This window comes from Danio rerio, chromosome 10 (assembly GCF_052040795.2).
Source record: "Danio rerio strain M-AB ecotype USA chromosome 10, GRCz13ab, whole genome shotgun sequence".
NCBI lineage: Eukaryota > Metazoa > Chordata > Actinopteri > Cypriniformes > Danionidae > Danio > Danio rerio.
In genome coordinates, this window is record NC_141030.1 from 15030724 (window position 1) to 15055280 (window position 24557).

Here is a 24557-nt window from a genome sequence, read left to right on the forward strand (position 1 = left end):
GCACAGGCTAACATATTTGTTGCTTATTTAACATTTTCTAACGTTTATCACTATGCTAATATCTGCATGTTGATAACATCTCAGCATGTTCTTAACCAGTCATCTGCATGTTTACTGTGCTGCTAACATAAATTAGCATGTTTTGTCATGTTTCTACCATGTTGGTCACAAAATAAGTACACTGTGAAACACAACAGTCCCTTTTATTAAATGAAATGAGTGTAGTTAACTCAAAATTAATTTACAGTTAATTCTACTCATTTGAAAAGAGTTTTGAACTCAGTGTTGAAGGTAATGAGTTAATTAAATATCTCATTACTTCAACTTAAATGGAGTATTTTATTTTAACTCAAATGGTTTGTAGCAATTGGTTTCCTCAAGCGCTTTGAGTTGCCTTAATTATTGGGTTTTACAGTACTCAGTTGATTTGAGTTCTTTTTACTATTGGGTTTTACTTTGCTCAAATTGCTTCATTTACTCAAATAGATTAAGTTTACAGTACTTATTAGGATTATTTTTTAACTTAAATGATTTGTTGCAATCAGTTTCCTCAAATTGTTTGAGTTGCATTAACTTGTTGGGTTTTACAGTGTATATAAAAAATACTGCAGCTTATAGTAGATCAGTTTCTGTAGACAATAATAAATCTCATATTGCACATCCAGTATTTTAGTTGGTCAGTAGGCGGTTAGTTATGCAATCTCAGACGTTTAGACCCCACTATACTGTATGCAAAGCTAAAATATAGTAATACTTACATGTAACTTGGTCTTTTTTGATATCTGAAACACACACAAACATATATTTTAATCGATTTTGTTAACTTTAACAATATCTCACAAGTTTCCAAAAATGCACACAACACAGTTAAATACTTTATGACTGTATTTAACTTCTGTTTTGTACAGATTTTTACAGCTCACCAGTATAGCAGCCTGCAAACACGCCATGGAAACTTTTGGTTGGGAACATTTACTCAGCTGTCCTACTGATCCTTCCTCACACGCATGGCCATAAACCACCCTAATCTAGTCCATCTACAGGTCCGCTGTCATCACATTCCTCACAGAGCATTTCACATAAACAAAAAAACCCTACAGCATTGTCTTGGCAAAAAACATGCGTGGCGTTTTTCCGCTAACACCCATTGTTTTCAGGGGACGGATGCTTTATGAACATCAGCCCCAAAATATCACAACTAAACAAAGATGTAGCCAAACAGCAGCCCACAGGAAAATGCGTGTCACTCTTACCAACATAAGGAACCGCTGTACAGGAGGATGGATCTGCTTGTTGGCTGGGTAGAGAAGTGCATTCTGGGAGAGTGATGTGTTGAAAGCCACGCTGAGATCTTTCTTCAGCGGAACGCCACTCTTTATAACAGTATAGCTCTTTGACTGTGAGACAGTGCTCTCTGTGACACAACAGCACAATGGAGATATAAATACATATGTAAAAATAACATGGTAGTGGTTACTGGTTAGGTTTAAGGCAAAGGCTTAAAAAGCTGTCGGTTTCTGGGTTGACCACTATTGTTTTTGTAAGCATGATATTTGATCTACATTATATTAAGTTGCCTTGGATAAATGACAGCATCTTCAGAATGATTACTTACGATGTATATATTTGGGTCTTTTCTGTATGTTGTTGGAATTGTTTTTTTATTTTATTTTTTTTAATTAAGGCATGAGTTTGACTTTGATGTATGTATACAACCTTTGTTTCCCAGCAAACACTTTTTTTATTTAATGGATGTCTAAAAAACATCTAAACGTCGACAGCTTGGCTAAAACAAGGCTAAATTTGGGCTGTCATTGAACATTTGATAGACATCTAAGAATAGCCTAAAACTAGAATAGTCGTCAAATAGACAAATTAGACAGGCTATATGTGTAGTCATTAAGTTCTGTTTATGTGATGACTAGTCTAGTTTTGGCCTATTCTTTGATGTCTATTAGATTTTTATTGTCAGCCCAAATTTAGCCTTGTTTTAGCCAAGACGATCATGTTTAAATGTCTTATTAGACATCTTTTTAAAACCCCAGATTCTTTGTAACACAAATTAAGGTTTGTTAATTCATGATCTGAAGATGAACTGAGGTTTTACAGGTTTGGCACAGCATTGGGTGAGTATTCAATGACAAAATATTTATTTTTGGTGGAACTGTTATTTAGGAAGCAACATAACAGGAGTAAAAGAGCATTTTTAAGCATATTTCAGGTGCTGTATACCGAAGCACAGTATTAAAGTGTACACTACTGGTCAAAAGTCTGGGGTCAGTACAATTTTCTAATGTTGTAAAATAAGCTGCTCAGCAAGGCTGTATTTGTTTCCTCCAAAATACAGAACAAATTGTAAAGTTGTTTATAATTTAATTAAATAATTTATTCAAGTGATTTCAAAGATGAGTTTTCAGCTTCTTTACTCCAGTCTTCAGTCACATTATTATTATTATTATTATTATTATTATTATTATTATTATTATTATTATTATTACTACTACTACTAATAATAATGATGATAATAGTAATAAAAGCAATAATGACTGCATAATAACTGCATTTGAAAATATAAACAATAAGAAAGCAGTTATTTAAATGTTTAACAATAATTTAACAATTTAACTTTTTTATTACAATTTCTTGAGAAACAGTATAATTTTCTTAAAAAATAAAATAAAACATAAAAAACTGGCCCAAGCCTAAACTTTTGATTAGTACATATATGTTTGAAAAAGATCACTGATTAAAATGAGAATTTTTATTTTTTTTAGGTGTCGGATCTCTTATCCAAATACATTTCAGAGTGAATCCAGATTTTTATATTTTTGAAGCTCCTTCAGCAGACCAGACCTCTTAACATTTTCACTGGTAAGTTTCATTGTTTTTTTTTTTTTTTTTATACAGCTTTTTAACTGATGCAATTACCAATACATATTTTGAATGCTGATATAATTCCATGAAAAAATTAGCGAAACCCTTTCTGAGTTGTTTGTGTAAGCTTGTATTTTACAATAATGTAAAAATACTTCAACATATATGTCAACGTCAATTTTTATATTATTCACCTCAATAATGAAGCTTTTTTTTCCTCAGAAATGCGAAAATGTAAAATCAAACACTGTAAAATAAATAAATTTATTAAAATTCTATATTCTTTTGATTAGTATTTTTTTTAGGTTGTGCAGTTTGATTCACAAACTTTCAAAATAATGTTGTATACTGTTATCTCACATAATTTTTTGGGTCAAATCCATAACACATTTAGTTCCTTTATTAAAAATAAAAAAAAAGTTTCCAGATTGCTTTTTTTACTCTGTGGTTAGTTGTTTTGGGAAAGAAAAATAAGCAGATGTTTCAATATACTGTTTTTAGACCATTTTGAGGGATATAAACAAAAACTATGGTCCCAATGTGTTTCCTGTTTTACAGTTTTTATGTCTAAAGCTTCTGAGAATCCAAAAAGAGTCACATATTGATAAATAATGTTTTGATAGCTGTTTTAACAATAAGTTATGATCGAATTGCATCTTGTTACAGTTATGAAATACTGTAGTTTGACAACAGGAAATGTTAATGGGCGAATGACATAACCACAATGAAATGGTCTATGTAAATATACTTAGACCATTTCTTTGAATTTATGTTTCAAGTGTTTACTGCCATTTTACATCCATATTGCTGGAATTGCTAAATTAGTGTAAAAGATTGTGCCACTCGCGTAATTTAACCTAAACTAAAACGATTTAAAACAATTTGAATGATGAATATCACAAAATTACTGAAAAAAAATCAGTTTTCTTCACTGTACATTCTGCATAGAGTACAGTATATAAATGCACTCCAAAAACAAAAAAAAAAAGAAGATGTCGATTACCTGCAGACAGGTTTAGGCGCTGGTCCGAGTCCTGAAGGATTGCAGTCCTGGAAGGTGCTGTGACAGAGCAGGGATCTGGCAGCAGGTCTGCAGAATGAACTGACCCCGTCCAGCTCAGGCCATGCACTCTGAGCCAGATACTCCTGCGCATCCTCAGGGTTCGGTAGAGAGTAGTTGAAGAACACCAGAGCATCTCGCCGAAGCACATTACGACACACATCACCTCTGTATGTGCTGCAGTAGCCGGCATGGCCTTTGTACAGTCTGAATAGCACACCACAATACAGAAATCATGAAATTAAATACTACTGTGAAAGTTTACACAGAAAGTTTTATTTGCTGTTAATTTATTCATACTTGAGCCTTTTCTTTTTTACATTAAAGATCAAATAAAGGTTATTGCTAATTATTACTGAATAATGCATGTCAATAGCACTTTGAGAGTCAATATATTGATGTCTTATGAATATACTTAAGTATAATATACTTATTTTTAGAAGCTGTGGATTAAAGGTGATGTTGTAATGTTTTGTTTTCTTGCACAGACAAAGCATTTCAATTTATCGTTAGACCTGAGTGTACAGTATCATCAGCAGCCTCGGGAATTCATATTGTTTTGTTATTTTTATTTATTTATTTTTTTTGTCTGTCTGTCAAAGTGCCAACTGCCTTTTAAGGAATCATCAGAGAACAGTTCCAACTAAAAATCTGCTTTAATGTTATATTAAAAAAAGGTCTACATCAGATCATTGCAAGTTTGGGTGAACTATCCCCTTAATTGTTTCTGAACACACTTTAAAAAACGTGCACTTTATTTTAGGTTTTAAGTTTCTTGTGTGCATTATAAACATACACTCGTTGTACATTTATTTTAATTTTATTGTGAATGTTTACTACCTTTCCCAGAGATGGGTTGCTGTTGGAAGGGCATCCGCTGTGTAAAAACTTGCCGAATAAGTTGGCGGTACATTCCGCTGTGGCGACCCCAGATTAATAAAAAGACTAAGCCGACAAGAAAATGAATGAATTAATGAATGTTTACTACCATAACAAAGCTCATAAAAATAATTTTAATAAAAAATATCAAACTATAGTTCATTTTAGTTGTAATGTTTTATTCAAGGACAACATGGTGGCTTAGTGGTTAGCACTGTCACCTCAGAGCAAGAAGGTTGTTGGTTCAAGTCTTAGCTGGGTCAGTTGGCATTTCTGTGTGGAGTTTGCATATTCTTCTCGTGTTTGTGTGGGTTTCCTCCGGGTGCTCTGGTTTTCCCCACAATCTTAAGACATGCGGTACAGGTGAATTAAATAAACAGTTGGAAGGTCATCCACTGTGTAAAACATATGCTGGACAAGTTGGCAGTTCATTCCGCTGAGGTGACCCTTGTTGAATAAAGGGACTAAGCCAAAAATGAATGAATTAATGTTTTGTTCAACATTATCAAAGGAGGAGGAGGTGGGCATGCTATTTTTTATATTTTGTTCAAAACAGCACTTAATTTTGCAAATTTTATAAACATTTAAAAATATTGTTTTTCTGAACATGTCTTCTAAATTGAACAATTTCATGAATTATTTACAGACTTATGTATGTTGTAGGTTCAGTTTCAATATGTTCTGCAACATTGTTTACAGTTGTGCACAGCTCTACACAAAGGAGTTTTATGTTTGTTGTGAATAAGGGTGTATTTTTTTTTTTTTTTTGGAATTGTAAAATTGTGAAACATACATATTCAGTGTCTTGTACTCAGATACCTCATTAAATGCAGCAATGTCTAACTTTACTGTAGTTTTCAAATGGCTGTGCAAATAGTATATAGTGCTGTCTTGAGCATTTTCAGGAAGTGTCACCATAATCTGACTTTTTGCAGAGTAATGTACAGAGTAAAGTCATAATGAAAACTGGTCAAAGCCATTTGACTATTTTGTTCACAAACAATGGTGTCCGGACTTTTGATCTTGATGACACTGACACTTTCTCTGACAACAATACTTGCTTTTAAGGAATAAGATGCACATTTTAAACAAGTGACACACTTTTGCAGGTTATCCACTGTTTTGCAGTTTGCACAAATATTGAGAAATGTATTAACTGTTGTGCAAATGTAAATAGTGTTGTCAGAAATGCACCAAAGTGACTGTGAAAAACTGTGAGTAAAGCAGTTGCTTTTAAAGAATTGAAATTATTAATGAACTATGGGTGTAACTATATAAAAAAATATGTTTACTCGACGTAACAGATCCATCTTACAACTGCTTTACTCACTTATTATGCAAATTAATTACAGTTTCTCTTAGTCACGTTGGTACATTACAACTTGTTCTGCCATGTAGTTTGCATGTAAAGAGTTTTGTTATGAACAAATTAATAAATGTAAGGGGTGAGACTATTCCAACAAAGAGCATTATATTACATTTTGATCAACATGACATCAGAAAATTGCACATTATCATTTAAATGGATGTACAAAAGCATTTGCAGCTTGTTCAATGGAATGAGAAACTGCTTTTTTGATGTGCACAAGTGACACAACGAGCTGCAGATTAAACATGTAGCTTTGAGAATTTCAATTCTGATCTGAGAAATGGACCAAAGCGACTGAGAAAAACAGTTATAATTGATAACTGTTATACTGAGTGAAAATGTTAGGTCTGAATGCTTTAAAACAAAATCTCATTATATTTGCTGTCAAAATTTCGCAGGAATAAACTATAACTTAAGAAATAACCATGTTAACTCATCAAAAATGAATATAAAGGTAAGATTAGCAGTAGATTTTGGAAATGTTTCCCCTCCATTATTCACAAAAAGAAATAAATAAATAAAAATTAAAAATAAATAAAATTGCATTATATTTAACTAATTTTAAACAAATAAAGTCATGAACAAAATTAATTTGAACCGTATTGAACCGTAATTTGAACCGTATTGATGTGTAATAAATGTAAACACAGCTTACCCTAGTGAAGCATATTAATTTAAATTGCTTTATTTGGGCAACCACAATGTTCCCCTTCAGATGGGAAACTTCAAGGCTAACAGTAGATTTAATCCACGTATGGGGATTTCATTCAGAAATCCAATCGTCTAAAAGATTATGTAAACGGGTGTCACCGACTCGGTCCCAGTCATTCCCCTGACTGCCCAGCAGAGGCCACCTTCTCCGGACTTTTAGCATTACATCATCCACTTAAACTGATTGCGCACACACCTGTTATCAATCCCACTATTGACCCACTCTCCCTGTTATAAGCAATGCTCAAACACCAGTTCAGTGCGAAGTCTTGTTCCGCCACGGCTAACATCTCTGAGCGTTATTCCCTTGCCTGATCTCCTGTGTATTACCCCGGACTGTTTCTGACTCTGAGTTGCCTTCTGCCTGCCCCGAACCTTGCTTGTATCTGGACTCTGAACCACGCCGCCTGCCACTGATCCATGCCTGTTATATCACTCTGTGTCTGTCAGCTGCCAGCCCTTCAACCCTTATTGCATACTGTTGATGTGAGTTCGCACTTTAGTGCGTATTGTATGATTGTGATTGAACTGTGTCAATTAAATACTGCAAATGGATCCCCCCGTGTCAGGCTTGTCGTTACAACGGGCCAATGAAATGCCAAATGAATTGGCAGTGTCAGCTTGCGCATCTAAAGCTTGTTGCAATCAATTTAGCCTAAAAGCACAGCGAAAGCAAGATGAGGCAACCTTTTTTTACTTCAGAGATTTCTACAGCCTTCTGAGAGAGTCGATGAGGGTTCCTCCTGCTGTTATCCAGCGATTTCAAATGAACAAGAGTGGTCTCCTGGTCCAGAGTGCATACACGTGGCGACAGACAATCAAGCTGGGCTTTTCCCTCTTCCTGCAGTGGGAACTTGGGCAGATCTGAGGGTTCCAGTGAAAGATTATTCATCGCCTCCGGGCCTGTGGACCTCCCGCTCCTCCAAATGCTCCATCCAAGCTTCAAGTGGAGGAAGCGATCCGTCTAAAGAGATGGTAGCCCATACGTTCGATGATACCAGGGACCAGATGTCCACTGCTGCATCGGAAGGTGGGCCTTTATTGTCCGATGAGGATCCAGACTCGCTCGCCCCCTCCGGACAGGTGAGCACTGACAATACAGATCCTAAAATGGACATGTTAGCTGTGCTTTCCCGGGCTGATTCGGCTGTGGGGTTGAAGATGGTTTATCCCCCACCTCCGCGGTCGGACCAACTAGATGGGCGCCCATCTAAGATAGCTGCCCTGCCCCCGCCTGCACCTCCGGCAAAGCAGGCTCGTCGAGCACCTCGGAAGCAGACAGCCCCCCCTGCCCAGGGTGCCGTTAAGTCCGGTAACGGACCACAAAGCATACCTGAGACAGGTAATGCGGAGAAGAGGGAATTTGCTCTTTTCCTGCTGGGGGGCCAGACCCCATTTTCAATGGCACTTTTCACTGCCATGCAAACATCAGTGAAAGAGCACGTTTCCACTTCCCTGGATATGACAGCCCGAACTCTGCCAGTCTAGGAAGCTATGCCTTCCAGGTCGCAGGTCCTGTGCATTTCGCCAGTGGCTCACAGGCGGTGGGAGGACAGTCTCCTTTCTCCCACCCCTTGAGTCCCCCCTCCGGAGCTTGGGTGCGAGGCGAGAGTGAATCTCTCGCCTCCAGCTCTTCCTCGGGACCCACACGCTTCCCGCATAAGCACACCCAATCCGCGTTGCCCCACTGCTGGTACGTCAGCAATTGTAGCGATGAGTCCATTAGTGAGAGCTCTTCCTACCTGGTTAGCGTGGGCCAGCCCTTCGCGGTGGCTCATACGGACAATCAGACTAGACGATGCGATTTAGTTTGCAAAACGACCCCCCAAGTTCACAGGTGTGTATTTCACCAGGGTCAGCCCCCTGTCCGCCCCTGTCTTGTGAGAGGAGATTACTGTCCTCCTGGCGAAGCATGCCTTTGAGCCGGTCCCTCCAGCCGAGATGGAGAGCGGGTTTTTCAGCTCGTACTTCATCAAAAAGAGCGGTGAGTTACGGCCAATCCTAGATCTGTGCACTTTGAAACGCTGTCTGCACAAGCTGCCATTCAGAATGCTCATGCAGAAGTTCGACCTCAGGATTGGTTTGCAGCAATAGACCTGAAGGACGAGTACTTCCATGTCTCCATTCTTCCACATCACCATCGTTTTCTGCGGTTCGCATTCTAAGGTTGAGCTTAGCAATACAAAGTCATCCCCTCCAGGCTCTCTCTGTCTCTGCAGGTCTTCACCAAGCTCGCGGAGGGTGCCTTAGCGCCCTTTTGACTTGCAGGCATCCGCATACTCAATTATCTTGACAACTGGCTGATTTTAGCCCGCTCTCGGGAGCAATTGATTATGCAGAGACAAGGTGCTCCAGCACCTCCACCTGTTGGGGCTTCAGGTCAACCGAGAAAAGAGCAAACTCGCCCCCATGCAGAGGATCTCTTTTCTCTGGCTGGAGCTGGACTTGGTCACCATGACGGCGCGCCTCTCCGGAGATGCTCCGGTGTTGAATTGTCTGAGAGAGTTTGACAGCAAAATAGTGGTTGCACTGAAATTATTTCAGAGGCTCCTGGGGCATATGGCATCCGCAGCCGCTGTCACGCCGCTCGGATTACTCCATATGAGACCACTTCAGCACTGGCTTTACGATCGAGTCCTCAGACATCACTGTTACTGTGGTTTGTCCCTGCACCCTTAGCCCGTGGAATGACCGCTCGATTCTACAGGCCGGAGTGCCTCTAGAACAGGCATCCAGTCATGTTGTTGTTTCAGCATATGCTTCCAGCTTGGGCTGGGGGGTTGTGTGTTGCGGGCATGCAACTGCGGTCTTGTGTAACAGAATCCAGTTGCATTGGCATATCAATTGCCTAGAGTTGTTGGCAGTGTTTTTCGCTCTCCACAGTTTTTTTTTTTCTGGTGCTGGAGCAGCAGCACGTGCTGGTCAGGACGGACAGCACGGCGGCGGTGGTGTATATAAACTGCATGGGGGATATTTGCTCTCGCCACATGTCTCAGCTTGCCCGCCATCTGCTCCTCTGGAGTCATACGTGGCTGAAATCGTGCACCATTCACATTCCAGGCAAGCTCAACCGTGCAGCTGAACAGACTCCACTCTGAGTCTGTTCAGCTGATATGGTCGCAATTTGGGGAAGCCCAGATCGATCTGTTTGCTTCCCCTGAGAATGCTCATTTCCAGTTGTTGTTTTTTTCCCCTGACGGAGGGCTCTCTCGGCACAATGCACTGACCCACAGCTGGCCTCGGGGCATGCGCAAATATGCCACTCTCCCAGTGAGCCTGCTGGTGCAGTTACTGTGCAAAGTCAGGAAGGACAAGGAGAAGTTTTGCTAGTTGCACCCCTCTGGCTTAACCGGACCTGGATGTCAAAGCTTTTCCTCCATGCGGCGGCCCTTCCCTGGCAGATCCCTATGAGAGAGGACCTACTCTCTCAGGGACAGGGCACCATCTGGCACCCTCGGCCCAATCTTTGGAACCTCCACGTGTGGTCCTTAGACGCGAGGAAGACTTTAGTAACCTACCGACTGTGGTGGTTAATACCATCAGTCAGGCTAGAGCCCCCTCCTCGAGCGTGCCTACGCCCTGAAGTGGTTCACTGAAAGGTGCATCTCTCGTAGAGAAGATCCTCGAAATTGCCAGATCAGTGTTGTGCTTTCTTTTGTCCAAGAGAATCTGGAGAGCAGGCTGTCACCCTCCACACTCAAGGTTACGTGGCTGCCATCTACGCTCATCATGACACGGTGGCTGGCAGCATCGTGGGAAGGCATAACCTCCTCATCCGGTTTCTCAGAGGCACTAGGTGAAATAATCCACCCCGCACCCCTCTTATGCCCTCTTGGGATCTCGCCCTCGTTCTCACAAGCCTGCATTCAGATCCCTTTGAACCACTCCACTCAGTATCTCTAAGATTTCTGTCCCTGAAGACAGCTCCGCTGGTCGCGTTGGCATGGATTAAGAGGGTCGGGGACCTAGAGTCACTTTCAGTCAGTGACTCGTGCCTGGAATTCGGGCCAGCTTACTCTCAGGTTGTCCTGAGACCCCGCTCTGGATGTGTGCCCAAGGTTCTTACCACACCATTTAAAGACCAGGTAGTGAGCCTGCAAGCCAGCCATTTCATTACTTTGTCCAGTTCACGCTTTGCAAATTTATCTGGACTGCAGTCAGAGCTTTAGATCATCTGAGCAGCTCTTCGTCTGTTATGGTGGTCGGCAGCAGGGAAGTGCCGTATAGAAACAGAGGTTGGCCCACTAGATATTGGATGCCATCTCCCTTGCTTACCAGAGCCAGGGCGAGCCGTGTCCCCCAGGAGTGGGGAGCTTCGCATCCTCTTGGGCGCGTGCACACAGCACCTCTCTAACAGACATCTGTAGAGCTGCGGGCTGGGTGACACCTAATAAATTCTGCAAGGTTTTGCAATCTGCGAGTGGAGCCAGTTCATCAAAGGTATTAGGTAACCCTTGGTGATAGAGGAAACAACTCGATTAAGGTGTTGAAACCCGCTTGCTGCACCATTCTCCCTAACACGGAGATATGTGTGCTTATTCATGCTGTCAGTAAAGTTCCCCACTTAAGTGAGCCCTGCAGATTCCTCCATGGCCCCCAGCTCTGACTCAGCGGAGGAGTCACTCGCTGGCCCACTACGTTGTAGGTCTGCCCTCATTTTGGGTAAAGGTGCCCGCTATGCTTGATCCCCATTAGACAATCCCATATGCTTATTCAGCCACGGTGTAGTCTCCTCTCACGGATGGACCTGTGTCTTCCCTCCTCGCTAACCATTTTTGTTATATGCTTACTTCCCCTTCTCAGGGCTAGTCCGTATATTCTGCCATCATATCTCCCCTTTGGGTAGCAGATGGCCTCTGTACTGTCGCATTTAAATTCCTAGAAATTATCTAGACCCTTGCGGCTCCCGGAAGATATTTCTAAATCCATAAATCTTTTTTGAAGTTGGATAAGTAAGGGCCAGGATCACGTTGGAAGACCGCGCCTCTATATGAAGCGCTCATGCTCTGCCTGGCTATCCTCTCACCGGAGGCGAAGGTAAGGTGCAGACATTATGGCGTTTTCCAGACATTTCTCAATAGGTGGATTAAATCTACTTATAGCATTGAATTCCCCATTTGAAGGGGTTACTAAGGTAACCCTCGTTCCCCGAGGAGGGGAATAGAAATGCTAAATTGCATCGCCATAATGATTATTTCTCAGCTGTAGATATAAATCTCTTCAGCTGAAAAAGTTTGCCTTATCTTGCTTTCGCTGTGCTTTTATGCTATATTGATTGCAACAAGCATCAGGTGCGCAAATCTGAAGCTGCCAATTCATTTGGCATTTCATTGGCCCGTTTACATACTATCTCAGACGATTGGCTTTTCTGATCCAATTGGGGCTCGAACCAGCGACCTTCTTGCTGTGAACATGTCCCTGTGTTAACGCATTCTGGGAATCTATTAGATCAGCCAACACAATTTCTTCATGTTTTCCCAACACAAATCTAAGGTAACTTAATGTTTAGTAACTTAAAATTTAGGTGTGATTGAACATAAAACAAATCAATTGTCAAAAGAAATTACAACAATTGCTTATCTCAGCTCATTTTAAACAAGTAGTTTGAACAAGCAACAATATATATTTTAGTGTCGACTTCTACTAAACAAAATGGTTGTTCTGGGTTCAAGTCATCTAAAGATGTCCCTTCAAGTTTTCCAAGCATTTCCTGACTCATGTACACTTCCACGACAGACAGAAATAAAGCACATTTCTCACAATTAGTTCATTTTGCTTCACTCAGCTGTAACTACATCCAGATGCTGACTCTGAAGCGAAGGATAATGGCCCGGTTTATTTAAGTTCATGTGTAACTATGACCATATGGTACGCCTGGCGTCAGCGGCAGGACTGTAGTGTGTTATTCAGCGCATGTGTGGATGTTTACTTTTATCATTTCAATCAGCAGAAACATGCGGATTCAATCTGAGCACCTCTTTCCAGTGAGAGATTTTTGAAAAACTTCCGACTGATTCCGTGAGTAGCTGACTTGAGTCGTGCGATGTACTGTCAGGATCTGGCTTTTGTTTGTTTTATTGCACACAGGTTTCTTATCAGTTGTAGTTTTGTAGTTCTCAGTCCAAATTTGATGTCTTTTTAGATGTCAGCACTACACTAGCTATGTTTCCATCCACCTATTTTGATGTGCATTTGGATGCACATAAAAAAGATAATTATTTAACTGAAAAAACTAATCTTGATTCATTTTTTCATTTGGCTTAGTCCCCTATTTATCAAGGCTCGCTATAGTGGAATGAAACGCCAGCTATTCCGGCATATGTTTTAAGCAGCGGATGACCTTTCAGCTGCAACCCAGTACTGTGAAACACTCTTTCATTTAAAAAAACACTCATACACTATGGCCAGTTTAGTTCATCCAGCTCAAATATAGGGCATGTCTTTTGGACTGTGGGGGAAACCGGAGCACCCAGAGAAAACCCAAGCAAACAAAGGGAGAGCATGCAAACTCCACACAGAAATGCTAACTGATCCTGCCTGAACTCGAACCAGCGATCTTGCCACGAGGTGACAGTGCTAACCACTGAGGCACCATGCCACCAAGAAAGAATCTGCTATAACATATACATATAACAAGCTATAATGGAAACACATTTATCAAATAAATAAATAAAAAAAAGGTCCTGTGATTTTGTTTTACCACTATATATATATATATATATATATATATATATATATATATATATATATATACATATATATATATGTAAGTGCTGTCAAAATTAGTGCGTTAATGATGCGATTAATTTGAAATAATTAACGCGTTTAAAAAAATTGACGCAATTAACGCAGTTGCAGGGTATTTATTTACTTCCTGTGGTGGTCGACATGTTCAACATGCAAAGAAACATGGATAATGCCAAAGAAGCACTTTTTAAAGACAAGTTCCAGGATAAAAGAATTAATTAATGTGAATTAATTTGAACTTTGTCATGATGACAGTAAATAATATTAGACTAGATATTTTTAAGACACTTCTACAGCTTAAAGTGACATTTAAAGGCTTAACTAGGTGAATAAGGTTAACTAGGCAGGTTAAGGTAATTAGGAAAGTTATTGTATAATAATGGTATGTTCTGTAGACTATCGGGAAAAAAATATATATAGCTTAAAGGGGCTAATAAGTTTGTCCTTAAAATGGCCTTAAAAAAATTATAACTGCTTTTATTCTAGATGAAATCAAACAAATAAGACTTTCTCCAGAAGAAAAAAATATTATCAGACAAACTGTAAAAATGTAATTGCTCTGTTAAACAACATTTGAGAGATATTTAAAAAAGAAAAAAATCAAATGGGGGCTAATAATTCTGACTTCAACTGTATATAATCATTTGGCAGATTTCCGGGAGATTATCATTCATTTGCGGGCATCGGGGAGTCTCTGTGCATTTACGAATACTTCCGCAACTTCCAGGAGACTTGGAATGTCTGGACTGGACTGTCTTAGCAACTGGATGAATGTAAAGCACAATTAAGCAAAATTGTTTCTACTTTATAATAACGTTCTCAACTGACAGCAATACAATTTTACAATGAGTGTAATTTTTTGTATTTAATACTTTATTGTTTTTATAATTTTCCAATTTTCATATCTGCTATGCCTATTTTGGCATTTTTTGCAGTCCACTTAGAATCCAGCTTGGAAATCATTTTTTCTTTATTGGCATTTCTTGTTTTGAAATTCAAATGGCATTAACATGCCTGTGTTTTTATTTCTATAATAATTATGGCTGTCAAGCCAGGATCTTAATGGTTTATTGTGGATATGTTGTTTACAATAAGAAATCTGTGTTACAAGTTAAACAAAAATTTGAATAAACAATTATATTTTGAATTGAAATAGTTTTTATCTTGCGTTTACATTAATTTTACATTTGAATAGCCGAAATTACACTTTTCAGTATTTTAAGTGCAATTAATCGCGATTAATAAAAAAAAGTGTGATTAATTAGTACATTTTTAATCGATTGACAGCACTAATATATATATATATATATATATATATATATATATATATATATATATATATATATATATATATATATGTGTGTGTGTGTGTGTGTGTGTGTGTGTGTGTGTGTGTGTGTGTGCGTGTGTGTGTGTGTGTGTGTGAGTGTGTGTGTATAGACAAAAATGCACATAGCTTTTTCGGTCTGCTTCTCAAAGAACCTGGAGAAGTTGCTTCGTCCTTACTGTCATATTCATATATAATTATATATTTATAGATCAATATAGGGGTAAATGACATGACATGCATTTTTAGCTGTCCATGATGTTATCTACTAATAAAACGGGTATCTGTTAAAAAGATATACATTTATGTTGTTCCTCCGACAATATTTTTTATAGGCTAATTACAAATTTCACTTTGTGAATCAGCTCTGTCCACAAGCTGTGGGGGTTCACTGCGTTGTTTTGTCACTATGGAGAGAGTGTGTGAGAGGACAACCCTCAGTTCAACAGCCTAACACACACCATAGATATAAACACTAGATATCACATTGGGACCCTGAGCGTGCGTCAATAGGACAAATGTCATTCCACCACACTGGTCAAGACAGTGTGCCAATGTGAAGATGGTGGACTTTATCGCTGTGTACGGGTACAGTAATGAACAAACAAACAAAACAAAGCACAAAGGCAGAACATTTCATAGGTATGATTTAGTTTTTTACGTTTCTATGTTATGAACTTTTGTGCTTAACAAGTAACGTTATTGATGATAATATAGACACTATATAGACACTCACTCTACTCACTGCACTGATTATAAGGCAAAGTAGCACCAACTTGCACTAAATTCTAGACTTATGCTAGCTTTGCTGAATAAAATAAGCAAACAATGTTATGAAATATGACAACAAGATGCTGCTGTGCTAGACACTTGTATTAATGTCAGCTAAGTGAACGAGTCATTCATTGCAGGGATGGCGAGGATCGCGCAAAGTGAAGAGCTTGGGGTTGTCAGCTTTGTGCTGAAGAGCGGAGTGTTGGCAGATGTGGTAAAAATGTGAAACATGCATATTCAGTGTCTTGTACTCAGATACTGTACCTCACTAAACGCAGTGATGTCTAACTTTACTGTAGTTTTCAAATGGCTGCGCAAATAGTAAATAGTGCTCTATGGAGAATTTTCAGGAAGTGTCACCAAAATTTGACTTTTTTTGCACTGGAAAAAATGTACAGAGTAAACTGTAAAAATGAAAACACAGCAAAGCCATTTGATCTTGTTTATAAACAAAGGTGTCAGGACTTTTCATCTTGATGTCACTGACACTTTAATTGATATCAATACTTGCTTTTGAGGAATGAGCAATCCATTTTGAGCAAGTGACACGCTTTTGCAGATTATCAACTAGGTTTTGCTGTTTGTACTAATTGTTTTGAGAAATGCATTAATTGTTGTGCAAATGTAAAAAAAAAAAACTATAATAATAATTATAGTATACAATCATAGAATAATATTTTTTTTGCTGTATTACATCAATAATTACTGAAATTATTGCAATATAAATTAACTGTGTTTTTATTGGATGCAGTTAAAAAAATCCAATTCTGTGATTTATCACCTAATTTTTAGCATGCTTACTCCAGTCTTAAGCGTCACTAAAAAAAAAATCTGTTTAAAATGATAGATAGATAGATAGATAGACAGATAGACAGATAGATAGATAGATAGATAGATAGATAGATAGATAGATAGATAGATAGATAGATAGATAGATAGATAGATAGATAGATAGATAGATAGATAGATAGATAGATTACACCTTAGCTAAGCTATAATAAGAATTTAAGAGAGCAAAAAAAATATTGTCTTACCTCCATTCTACGGGAAATGTACAGGATCCAGAAACGGCCACCAGGAGCAGAACCAAGAACAGAGAAGAGTAGAGAGAAGATCTGCTTAATGTCAGAGAGTCTGCAGGCCTGATCATGGTTGTGAGAAGTAAAGATCTGTGTTTCTCAGTGTTTCTGTGTGTGTGTGTGTGTGTGTGTGTGTGTGTGTGTGTGTGTGTGTGTGTGTGTGTGTGTGTGTGTGTGTGTGTGTGTGTGTGTGTGCATGTGACAGGCACAGTATTTGGGGGGTCTGTCTGGAGATCCAGCAGGTGTGACGTTTAACAGGCTTCCTGATGCTTCAAGAATCTACTTCACAGAATAAACCAGTTCAATGGAGTGTTCCAAAAGTTCAGATACACCAATAATAAACTATTTCAGTATAAGTACAAAGTCCTAATTTTAATGGACCCTTTTCATAAGCCTGTTATGATGCGTTTAACAGTCATCAGCATCTTAAATCCTTTAAAGCTTTTAATATTAAGATTTTTGTAAATGTATGTATATTTTTATGTATCAATATAATATATAATCTTTGCTTCAAATGATAAAAAATGAATTTCCACTTATGCGAGGCATTTCTAATGCTGCATCTATATGACAGGACAGTAATTTTATAATTTTAATTATTCTCTCCTCTGGCTGCCGTTATCAGTCTCACACAAATGTTTTTCTTTCTTTTTTTTAAAGTCTTTATAACATCATCGTGGAGTTTTTTTTTATTATTATTATTATTTTATTATTTGAGCAAATAAGATTGTAAAAAAATTATTATATATTTTTAAAACTATGATGGCTTTCACTACACTGCAAAAAAATGTTTTTCTTACTTAGGTTTATTGTCTTCTTTCTAGTCAAAATATCTAAAAATTCTTAAATCAAGAATATATTTTTTTAGGCAAGCAAAACATATTGTCTTGCTTTAGAAGTAATACTTCAATATTAAGTTTTTCATCAAAACAAGCAAAATAATCTGCCATCGGGGTAACCAAATTAGTCTTGTTTTGGCATAAGATTATTGTGCTTACCCCATTGGCAGATTATTTCGCTTGTTTTGAGGAAAAACTCACTTAATCTTGGCATATTATTTCTGAAAACAAGACAATATGTTGAAGAAAACCCGGAAACGTGAAAAGGGTCTATCTTACTTGAGGCAAAGTCTAAAAACTACTTTAGTTTTGTTTTACTTAAGTAATAAATGTAAAAGTACTCACTGATGATTCTTTTTAGCAAGGTAATTGAATTGCCTAACTTGTCATGCTTTGATATCTATACTGATAATTTATGACAATCCAAGTAAAAACATGTAAAACCACATTCACAAGCCAAACCACATTCAGATCAGTTTATAAAATGTGTAAATTATTTACTGGAGACTCACTCTGAACAGATCTTTTGCTGTGATAAATGATTTACTGGAGACTCACTCTGAATGGACTACTGGAATCATTGACCTTGGTCACTTGTGAACAGTCATCAGTCCAATTCACAAATGAACAGTTCCCTGCAATTTGTGATCCGCATTCACAAGCCAAACCCCATTCAGATCAGTTTGTAAAAATAGTAAATTGCTCTGAACATATCTTTTGAATCAATAAAGGATTTCCTGGAAATTCTGATCAGATCTCTTGAATCAGTGAAGCTTTAACTGAAGGCTCACTCTGAACATATTAATTGAATTAGTGAATCATTTACTGGAAACTCACTCTGAATATATCAATTGAATCAGTAAAATTCACTCTGAATTGACTATTTGAATAATAGACATAATGATTTGAGAACAGTAGGTTTAATAAAAATCTAGTGCAATTTTTGATCCGTTTACCATTCTTTCAATCATTTATTTTCTTGTCGGCTTAGTCCCTTTTTTAATCCTGGGTCGCCACAGCGAAATGAACCGGTAACTTATCCAGCAAGTTTTACGCAACAGATGCCCTTCCAGCCACAACCCATCTCTGGGAAACATCCACACACACATTCACACACACACTCATACACTATGGACAATTTAGCCTACCGCAAGTTCACCTGTACCGCATGTCTTTGGACTGTGGGGGAAACCGGAGCACCTGGAGGAAACCCATGCAAAGGCAGAGAGAACATGCAAACTCCACACAGAAACGTCATCTGAGCCGAGGTTCGAACCAGCAAACCAGAAACCTTCTTGCTGTGAGGCGACAGCACTACCTACTGCGACACTGCCTCGCCGGTCCTATTACCAGTTTAACTGATAAAATTCAGCCTGATCAAAAATTAAAAACCACTCTCCCATCTCAGAAATGTAGAGCAGGTTTCAAATTTCAAATTTTCCCTCCAGAACTTTACACAGCTTTATTTGGGAAATGTAATGAAGTAAACGTTTCCTAAAATAAAAAAATAAATAAATAAATAAAATAAAAAAAAAGTACCAAAACTTAAAATATGTTCTCTATTCAAGAGTATAACATCACTTCCTTGAACACAAAAGAAGTAAAACATTACACTGGCATTAAGTGATTACACATTATTTTGCGCAAAGAGCAGGGCGCAAACGCATTCAGGGCATGTCAGAATCCACTTTTGCTAATATGAGGATGGAAAAATCCACTTTGTGCCGTAGCCCAAGGTCTAAAAGGGTTGAGCTTATTTTCTTAATGAGTTATAGGTTTGTTTTGAGAATAAACCAATCAGAGTCTCATCTCCCATCCCCTTTAATAGCCAGTTGCGTCATGCCATAGCACATGTGCTATTTACATGACGACTTTGTAGGTGGAAAAACTGAGCATTTCACTGCCAAAAAAACAGTTAAACAGAGCATCTGCAGCGCGAGAATGAGAGATAAGGCCTCTCATTATCTACTTTCACTTTTAATTTCGTGGATAGGGAAACCTTGTATGCACAGACATCAATTAGCCTATAAATAATTAATTTTGTTTGTTAAGTGCAAAGATTAGTTTCAAAACTATTTATAAATTCAGTTCTAAATTCCAGCAAACGAATAAATGAACAATAATAACGAAGTGTGGTCAAAAAACTGAGTTATATCCAAATACACATGCTGTGCCCCATATGGTCTGAAACCTGACAGGTGGGCAAATCTAAGCTTGTTTTTAATAAAACAAATATAAATATGGATATAATATATAATACTGCTGATAATGATAACATTATACAAAAGCAAATTGTCACGAATAAGCTAAAAAATCCCCCCGAGATGAAGAAGGCATGAAAGTATGATTTTTATATTTATGTAGGCTGGAAAATAATATGCTGTTATTATTAAATCCTTTATATTTATATCCTATATATATCCTTATTATATCCTATATATTCTTAATATTTTTATTCTTTTTTATATTTAAAGATATTTAGGTATTCCTCTACATCTTGTGTGTATTAAGCAGTGTGTGAGCAAAGCACACAACTAACGCGCTCTGCGCTGGACAACAGACCGGCTTTGTTCTGGTCTGTTGAAAAATCTATTATAGTTTCTTAAAATAGCAACATGCCAACAATGAGTCCCTTACTTTTTAGACCAGAACGCCCATGGGCGCACATATGAGCGCAAATGCATTTGCTATTTAAACAGCGTGGCGCAAAACGCCAAAACAACTCTTGAGCCAAGCTGAAACTAGCAAACAACAATTGTGTCGCGCATTGCACCACATTGAGCCGGGTGTATGATAGAGCCCTTAATGTCAAAGAGGTTTAATATTTGTTAATTAGATCATAAACCTCACCATTCCGTAAGTGAGTGCATATTCTGTGCTTCTGAATGGCTATGTTTAAAATGCTTTAGTGTTGCGTCTGGTGTAAACAGCCAAATCGCTTATTACTGCAAATCTCCTCAAGTTGCGTGTTTTTATGACACTCGGTTACAATGTAACCTGTTCGCCTAATGTTTATGCTCATAATATGTATATTATTTGCTAATTAATAACCTTATGTGGAACTCCACGAAAGACCATTTTCAAAGCAAAATAACTGACTTCATCATTGTTTTCAGATAAACAAAAATGTTGACTTAAATATGGCATGTTTCTTAAATACCTGCAAACATATTTATGTATTTTTTATGCATCAGAAATATATACATAGATCACCTTTAAGTAGTGATGAGTAACTTTTTTTGAAGCAACTTACCTGAAAATGGTACAAAACTTTCTATATGAATCGTTAGTAAAAATACAACTTGTAGAAAAGTGGTACCAAACTTTTTTTTTTTTTTTGCCTGAGACCCTCTTTTCACCTAGAAAATATTGTAAGGCCTCCCTCCACATTTAGTGATATTATCGCTTGTGAAGTTTTGCAGTAAGGATGACTAAAAATGTTGTTTTCAAACAACTGCCAGCCAGTCACTGCGGCAACTCCATCAGCACAGACCCCAATACAGTCACTCCAGTTAATCTCATTTATTCTGATGAATGTATCAAGAGTTTCAAAAATATCGTTTGCCATCGTCGTGGTATGGAGCTCTTTACAAGACAAAAAAATATTCTTTTATCTCATTTTCTTATTCATAACGAACGTATGCAGGGAATTGTGCCATTTTTGACACAGCACCAGACTCGTCAATTTGAAGTGCAAATTTATTACCACAAAGTCGCACACAAAGCTGATCCCTCACGTCTTATGACATTGTTGCGATATGTTGTTTGACCATATTATTTGATAATGGTATCTTGGCCATTTGTTTTGATTTATCCTCTATAAATAATTCCTTGATAATCTCTGTTGCGCATGGCAAAATCAAAGTTTCTGCAATTGTGTGCCCTTTCTTTGCTTTGGCAATTTTTTCAGCAACTGCGTAGGATATTTTTTTAACGTTTCTTGTCAGTAGCTGTGACATCCCTCATATCATTTTGGCTGTTTGTCAATTCTTTTGCCTTGCGCTCAAAAAATGCTCTGGGCTTGTCACGGTATTGAGGATGAGTCGTCTGCAAATTTCTTATTAATTTGAACGACCTCATGCACTTGTTGGCAACCTTTGCGTGTCACAATCAGCGATTGGGAAGATTGTGATCTTCGAAGTTACAATCGCTGGATCTTACTCATAATCACATTGGACTACAAATCCGCCTTTTCTGGACTACATTTTCATACATGCACTCCGCTCACAGACATAAATGCTTCCTCATTCTAAATAATTACACTTGCACCGCCTGAGGATTGTCAAAGACTGATTTCACACACTATGTGAGCAGCTCACACAATCCCTTCCATTGCCGAGTCTTGTTCATCTGTAAAGTGACATTACAACGTGTTTTCCTTGTCTTGTTTTCCAGTGTTTTGACTTAGCCTTGCTTGCCTTTTTGTCTCTCTCTGCTGCCTGGCTTTTGACTTCTCGCCTGATACTTTTGACTATGATTCGGGACTTCCTTTATACATCTGTTTGCACGTGTGTTGACCATTGCTTGCCTGACTATCTGACTAAACCTGCAAGTGGATATATACTTCAGTTGTCTCTGTCACTCCCCGTTTTACATTGCATTTTGTGTTTCCAGTATAGCTAGCGCTGCACCCCGAAATGTTTGCAGCTTTCTCACCTGGGTCCAGTATGCTTGGGTCATTGCTGTTAGCTGCTGATGGCGAATCAGTGAGACAATGTCTTTTTTGTGAAGGACGATTTACAAATTCGTCCATTTTCTTTAAAATAAAATTATTTTTGATTTTTACAGCAACAAGATTGTTCTCCCAATTGTGAACTGCTAAAAAAAAATTTAAAAATATGACGCGACCCCCCACAAAGCTTGCTGATGCCCTCTTGTGGGCCGGGAGCCCCCTGTTGGGATCTGCTAATTTAGAGTATTAAAAACCATGGAATATGTAACAAATATGAAAAAAAAAAATATCAGCACAAGCCAATATTCAATTTGTTGCTAATTATTATATACATTTTTTTTATAATTGTATCGTATACATTCTCTTCATGGCCAAAGCATCATAGAATGGCATTTGAGGCATGTTTGCACAGGGTTTGAGGAAGCAGAAGAACAGCTTTGCAAACACAGGAGAAGCTGAAATAGTGGCACCAGAATCACAGCTGCTGAAACTCACTTCATATTTACACAAAGCAGACTGAGGAGCATATGGAGAAACAGTGGGTCACAGCGGGGGGGTGGGGGGGTGGGGTGGGGGGGGTTTGGGTGTTTACAAGGCCCTGTTTCATGGGCCTTTATTAACAGAAGCATTTAAAATTGATTTTGCTACTACATTATGACTGGTGACTTCATAGCCTTATGATAATAGATTGTGGCTGTAACTTGGAGGAATGACTGTATTATTCAGGACTGTGATATGTATATGTATGTTTCTTTTTTTTTCTTTTACTTTGTTATGTACAGAAGACCTGAGATGATTGTTCAATTGTTATAAGTAAAATTAAAATATTTAGAGCATTAAAACACATTAAATATGGGATTTCTGATCAAAAATGTAACCTAAAATTTGACACATAGATTGTTCAATTAATTTATTATCCATTTAATATTCATATGTTATACAGCACAAACACATCTGTGGTGTTTAAAATGTTTGTGAAATATGTTTGTGACATTTTTCTGAATGTAATTATTAATTATTTTATTAAAACCCCACATTTCTTTAGGTAGTGTATTCCAGTAATGCCATATCATTATGATAATTTTGTTTTTAAATTATCCAGTTTGATGACATCACTCTGCACTTTCAGATGTTCTGTATAATAAATAGCTTTTTAGAATCTGAAACTTCCTGCCTCCTGCACTATAAATGGACTCAAAAGCTGTGACTGAAACACAATTACTATGTTATACATGTTCGATGGTATACAGTGCACTGTTAAGGGGTAATCTAATCAGACAGTGTAATTTCTATTCAGACTCATGAAGTCTGTGTGAATGAGGGTATAGAGGCAATTTTTAACATGTAAATTGTTATTATGTTCACCTGTGTCCTGCTTGGTTTTCCATATTTCTCATATTAAAGCCCTCAATTGGGTTCTTTCTTTCTTTCTTTCTTTCTTTCTTTCTTGTTATCCATTCATATCTTCTGAATTATCTTTGTTTTTGCAAATGAAGCTAAAATTATCTTTTTTTTTTGTTTTTTTTTCTGCTCAGGTAACGCTATATTCTACCATAGTTGCTAGAGGTATTGCTACCACAATTGTTCGATTAAAATAAAATAAATTTGTAAATATAGAAATATTTTGTTTACAGGAAACTCTATTCATTTAATGTATATTTAAAAAACCAAAAAAAATTGAGAGAAAGCAAAAATCACTTAACTTATCTTTTTAAGACTGCATTTTTAGATTTTTCATCATCCTAATGTGTTTATATTTTATAATTTGTCTTTATTGAATCCTTGTATTTTATTGCTTTGATTTTTCTGTTGTTGTAGCGCCTTGGGTTTTATGCACATTATAAATGTAATGTATTATTGTTATTATTTTTAGTATTATTATTATTGATATTTAGTGCAATAGGATACTTTTTTAAAGCAAATATCAACCTATTGAAATGACTCACCTGAAACTGTTATCTTTGCTGTAGCTTTGACAGTGTTTTCTCCTCCACTGTGCCGATTAGTAGCCTGACAGGTGTAGAGTGCTGGTTTATGGACCACCACTTGCAGAACTGACAGTATAACTTCCCCCACCAGTGTCTCCACCACAGATGCTCCGGAAATCTGCAGGTAAGAAAACAAATATCAGAGACACCCTTTAATCACAGTAAAATTATTCATTCATTCCATTATTCATCAGGGGTCGCCACAGCAGAATGAACTGCCAACTTATCCAGCATATGT

At 37.7% G+C, this 24557-nt stretch overlaps 1 protein-coding gene across 3 annotated transcripts in view; it reads right to left on the reverse strand.

Moving 5' to 3' along the window:
- musk (muscle, skeletal, receptor tyrosine kinase) overlaps nucleotides 1-24557 on the reverse strand; it is a 102235-nt gene that overhangs the window by 16646 nt on the left and 61032 nt on the right. Inside the window, 5 exon segments of one of the 3 annotated variants that reach the window (NM_001004503.2) lie at nucleotides 759-782; nucleotides 1254-1414; nucleotides 3878-4141; nucleotides 16776-16782; nucleotides 24278-24437. In NM_001004503.2, coding sequence (NP_001004503.1) covers nucleotides 759-782; nucleotides 1254-1414; nucleotides 3878-4141; nucleotides 16776-16782; nucleotides 24278-24437 — 616 coding nt within the window. 3 annotated transcript variants of the gene reach the window in all.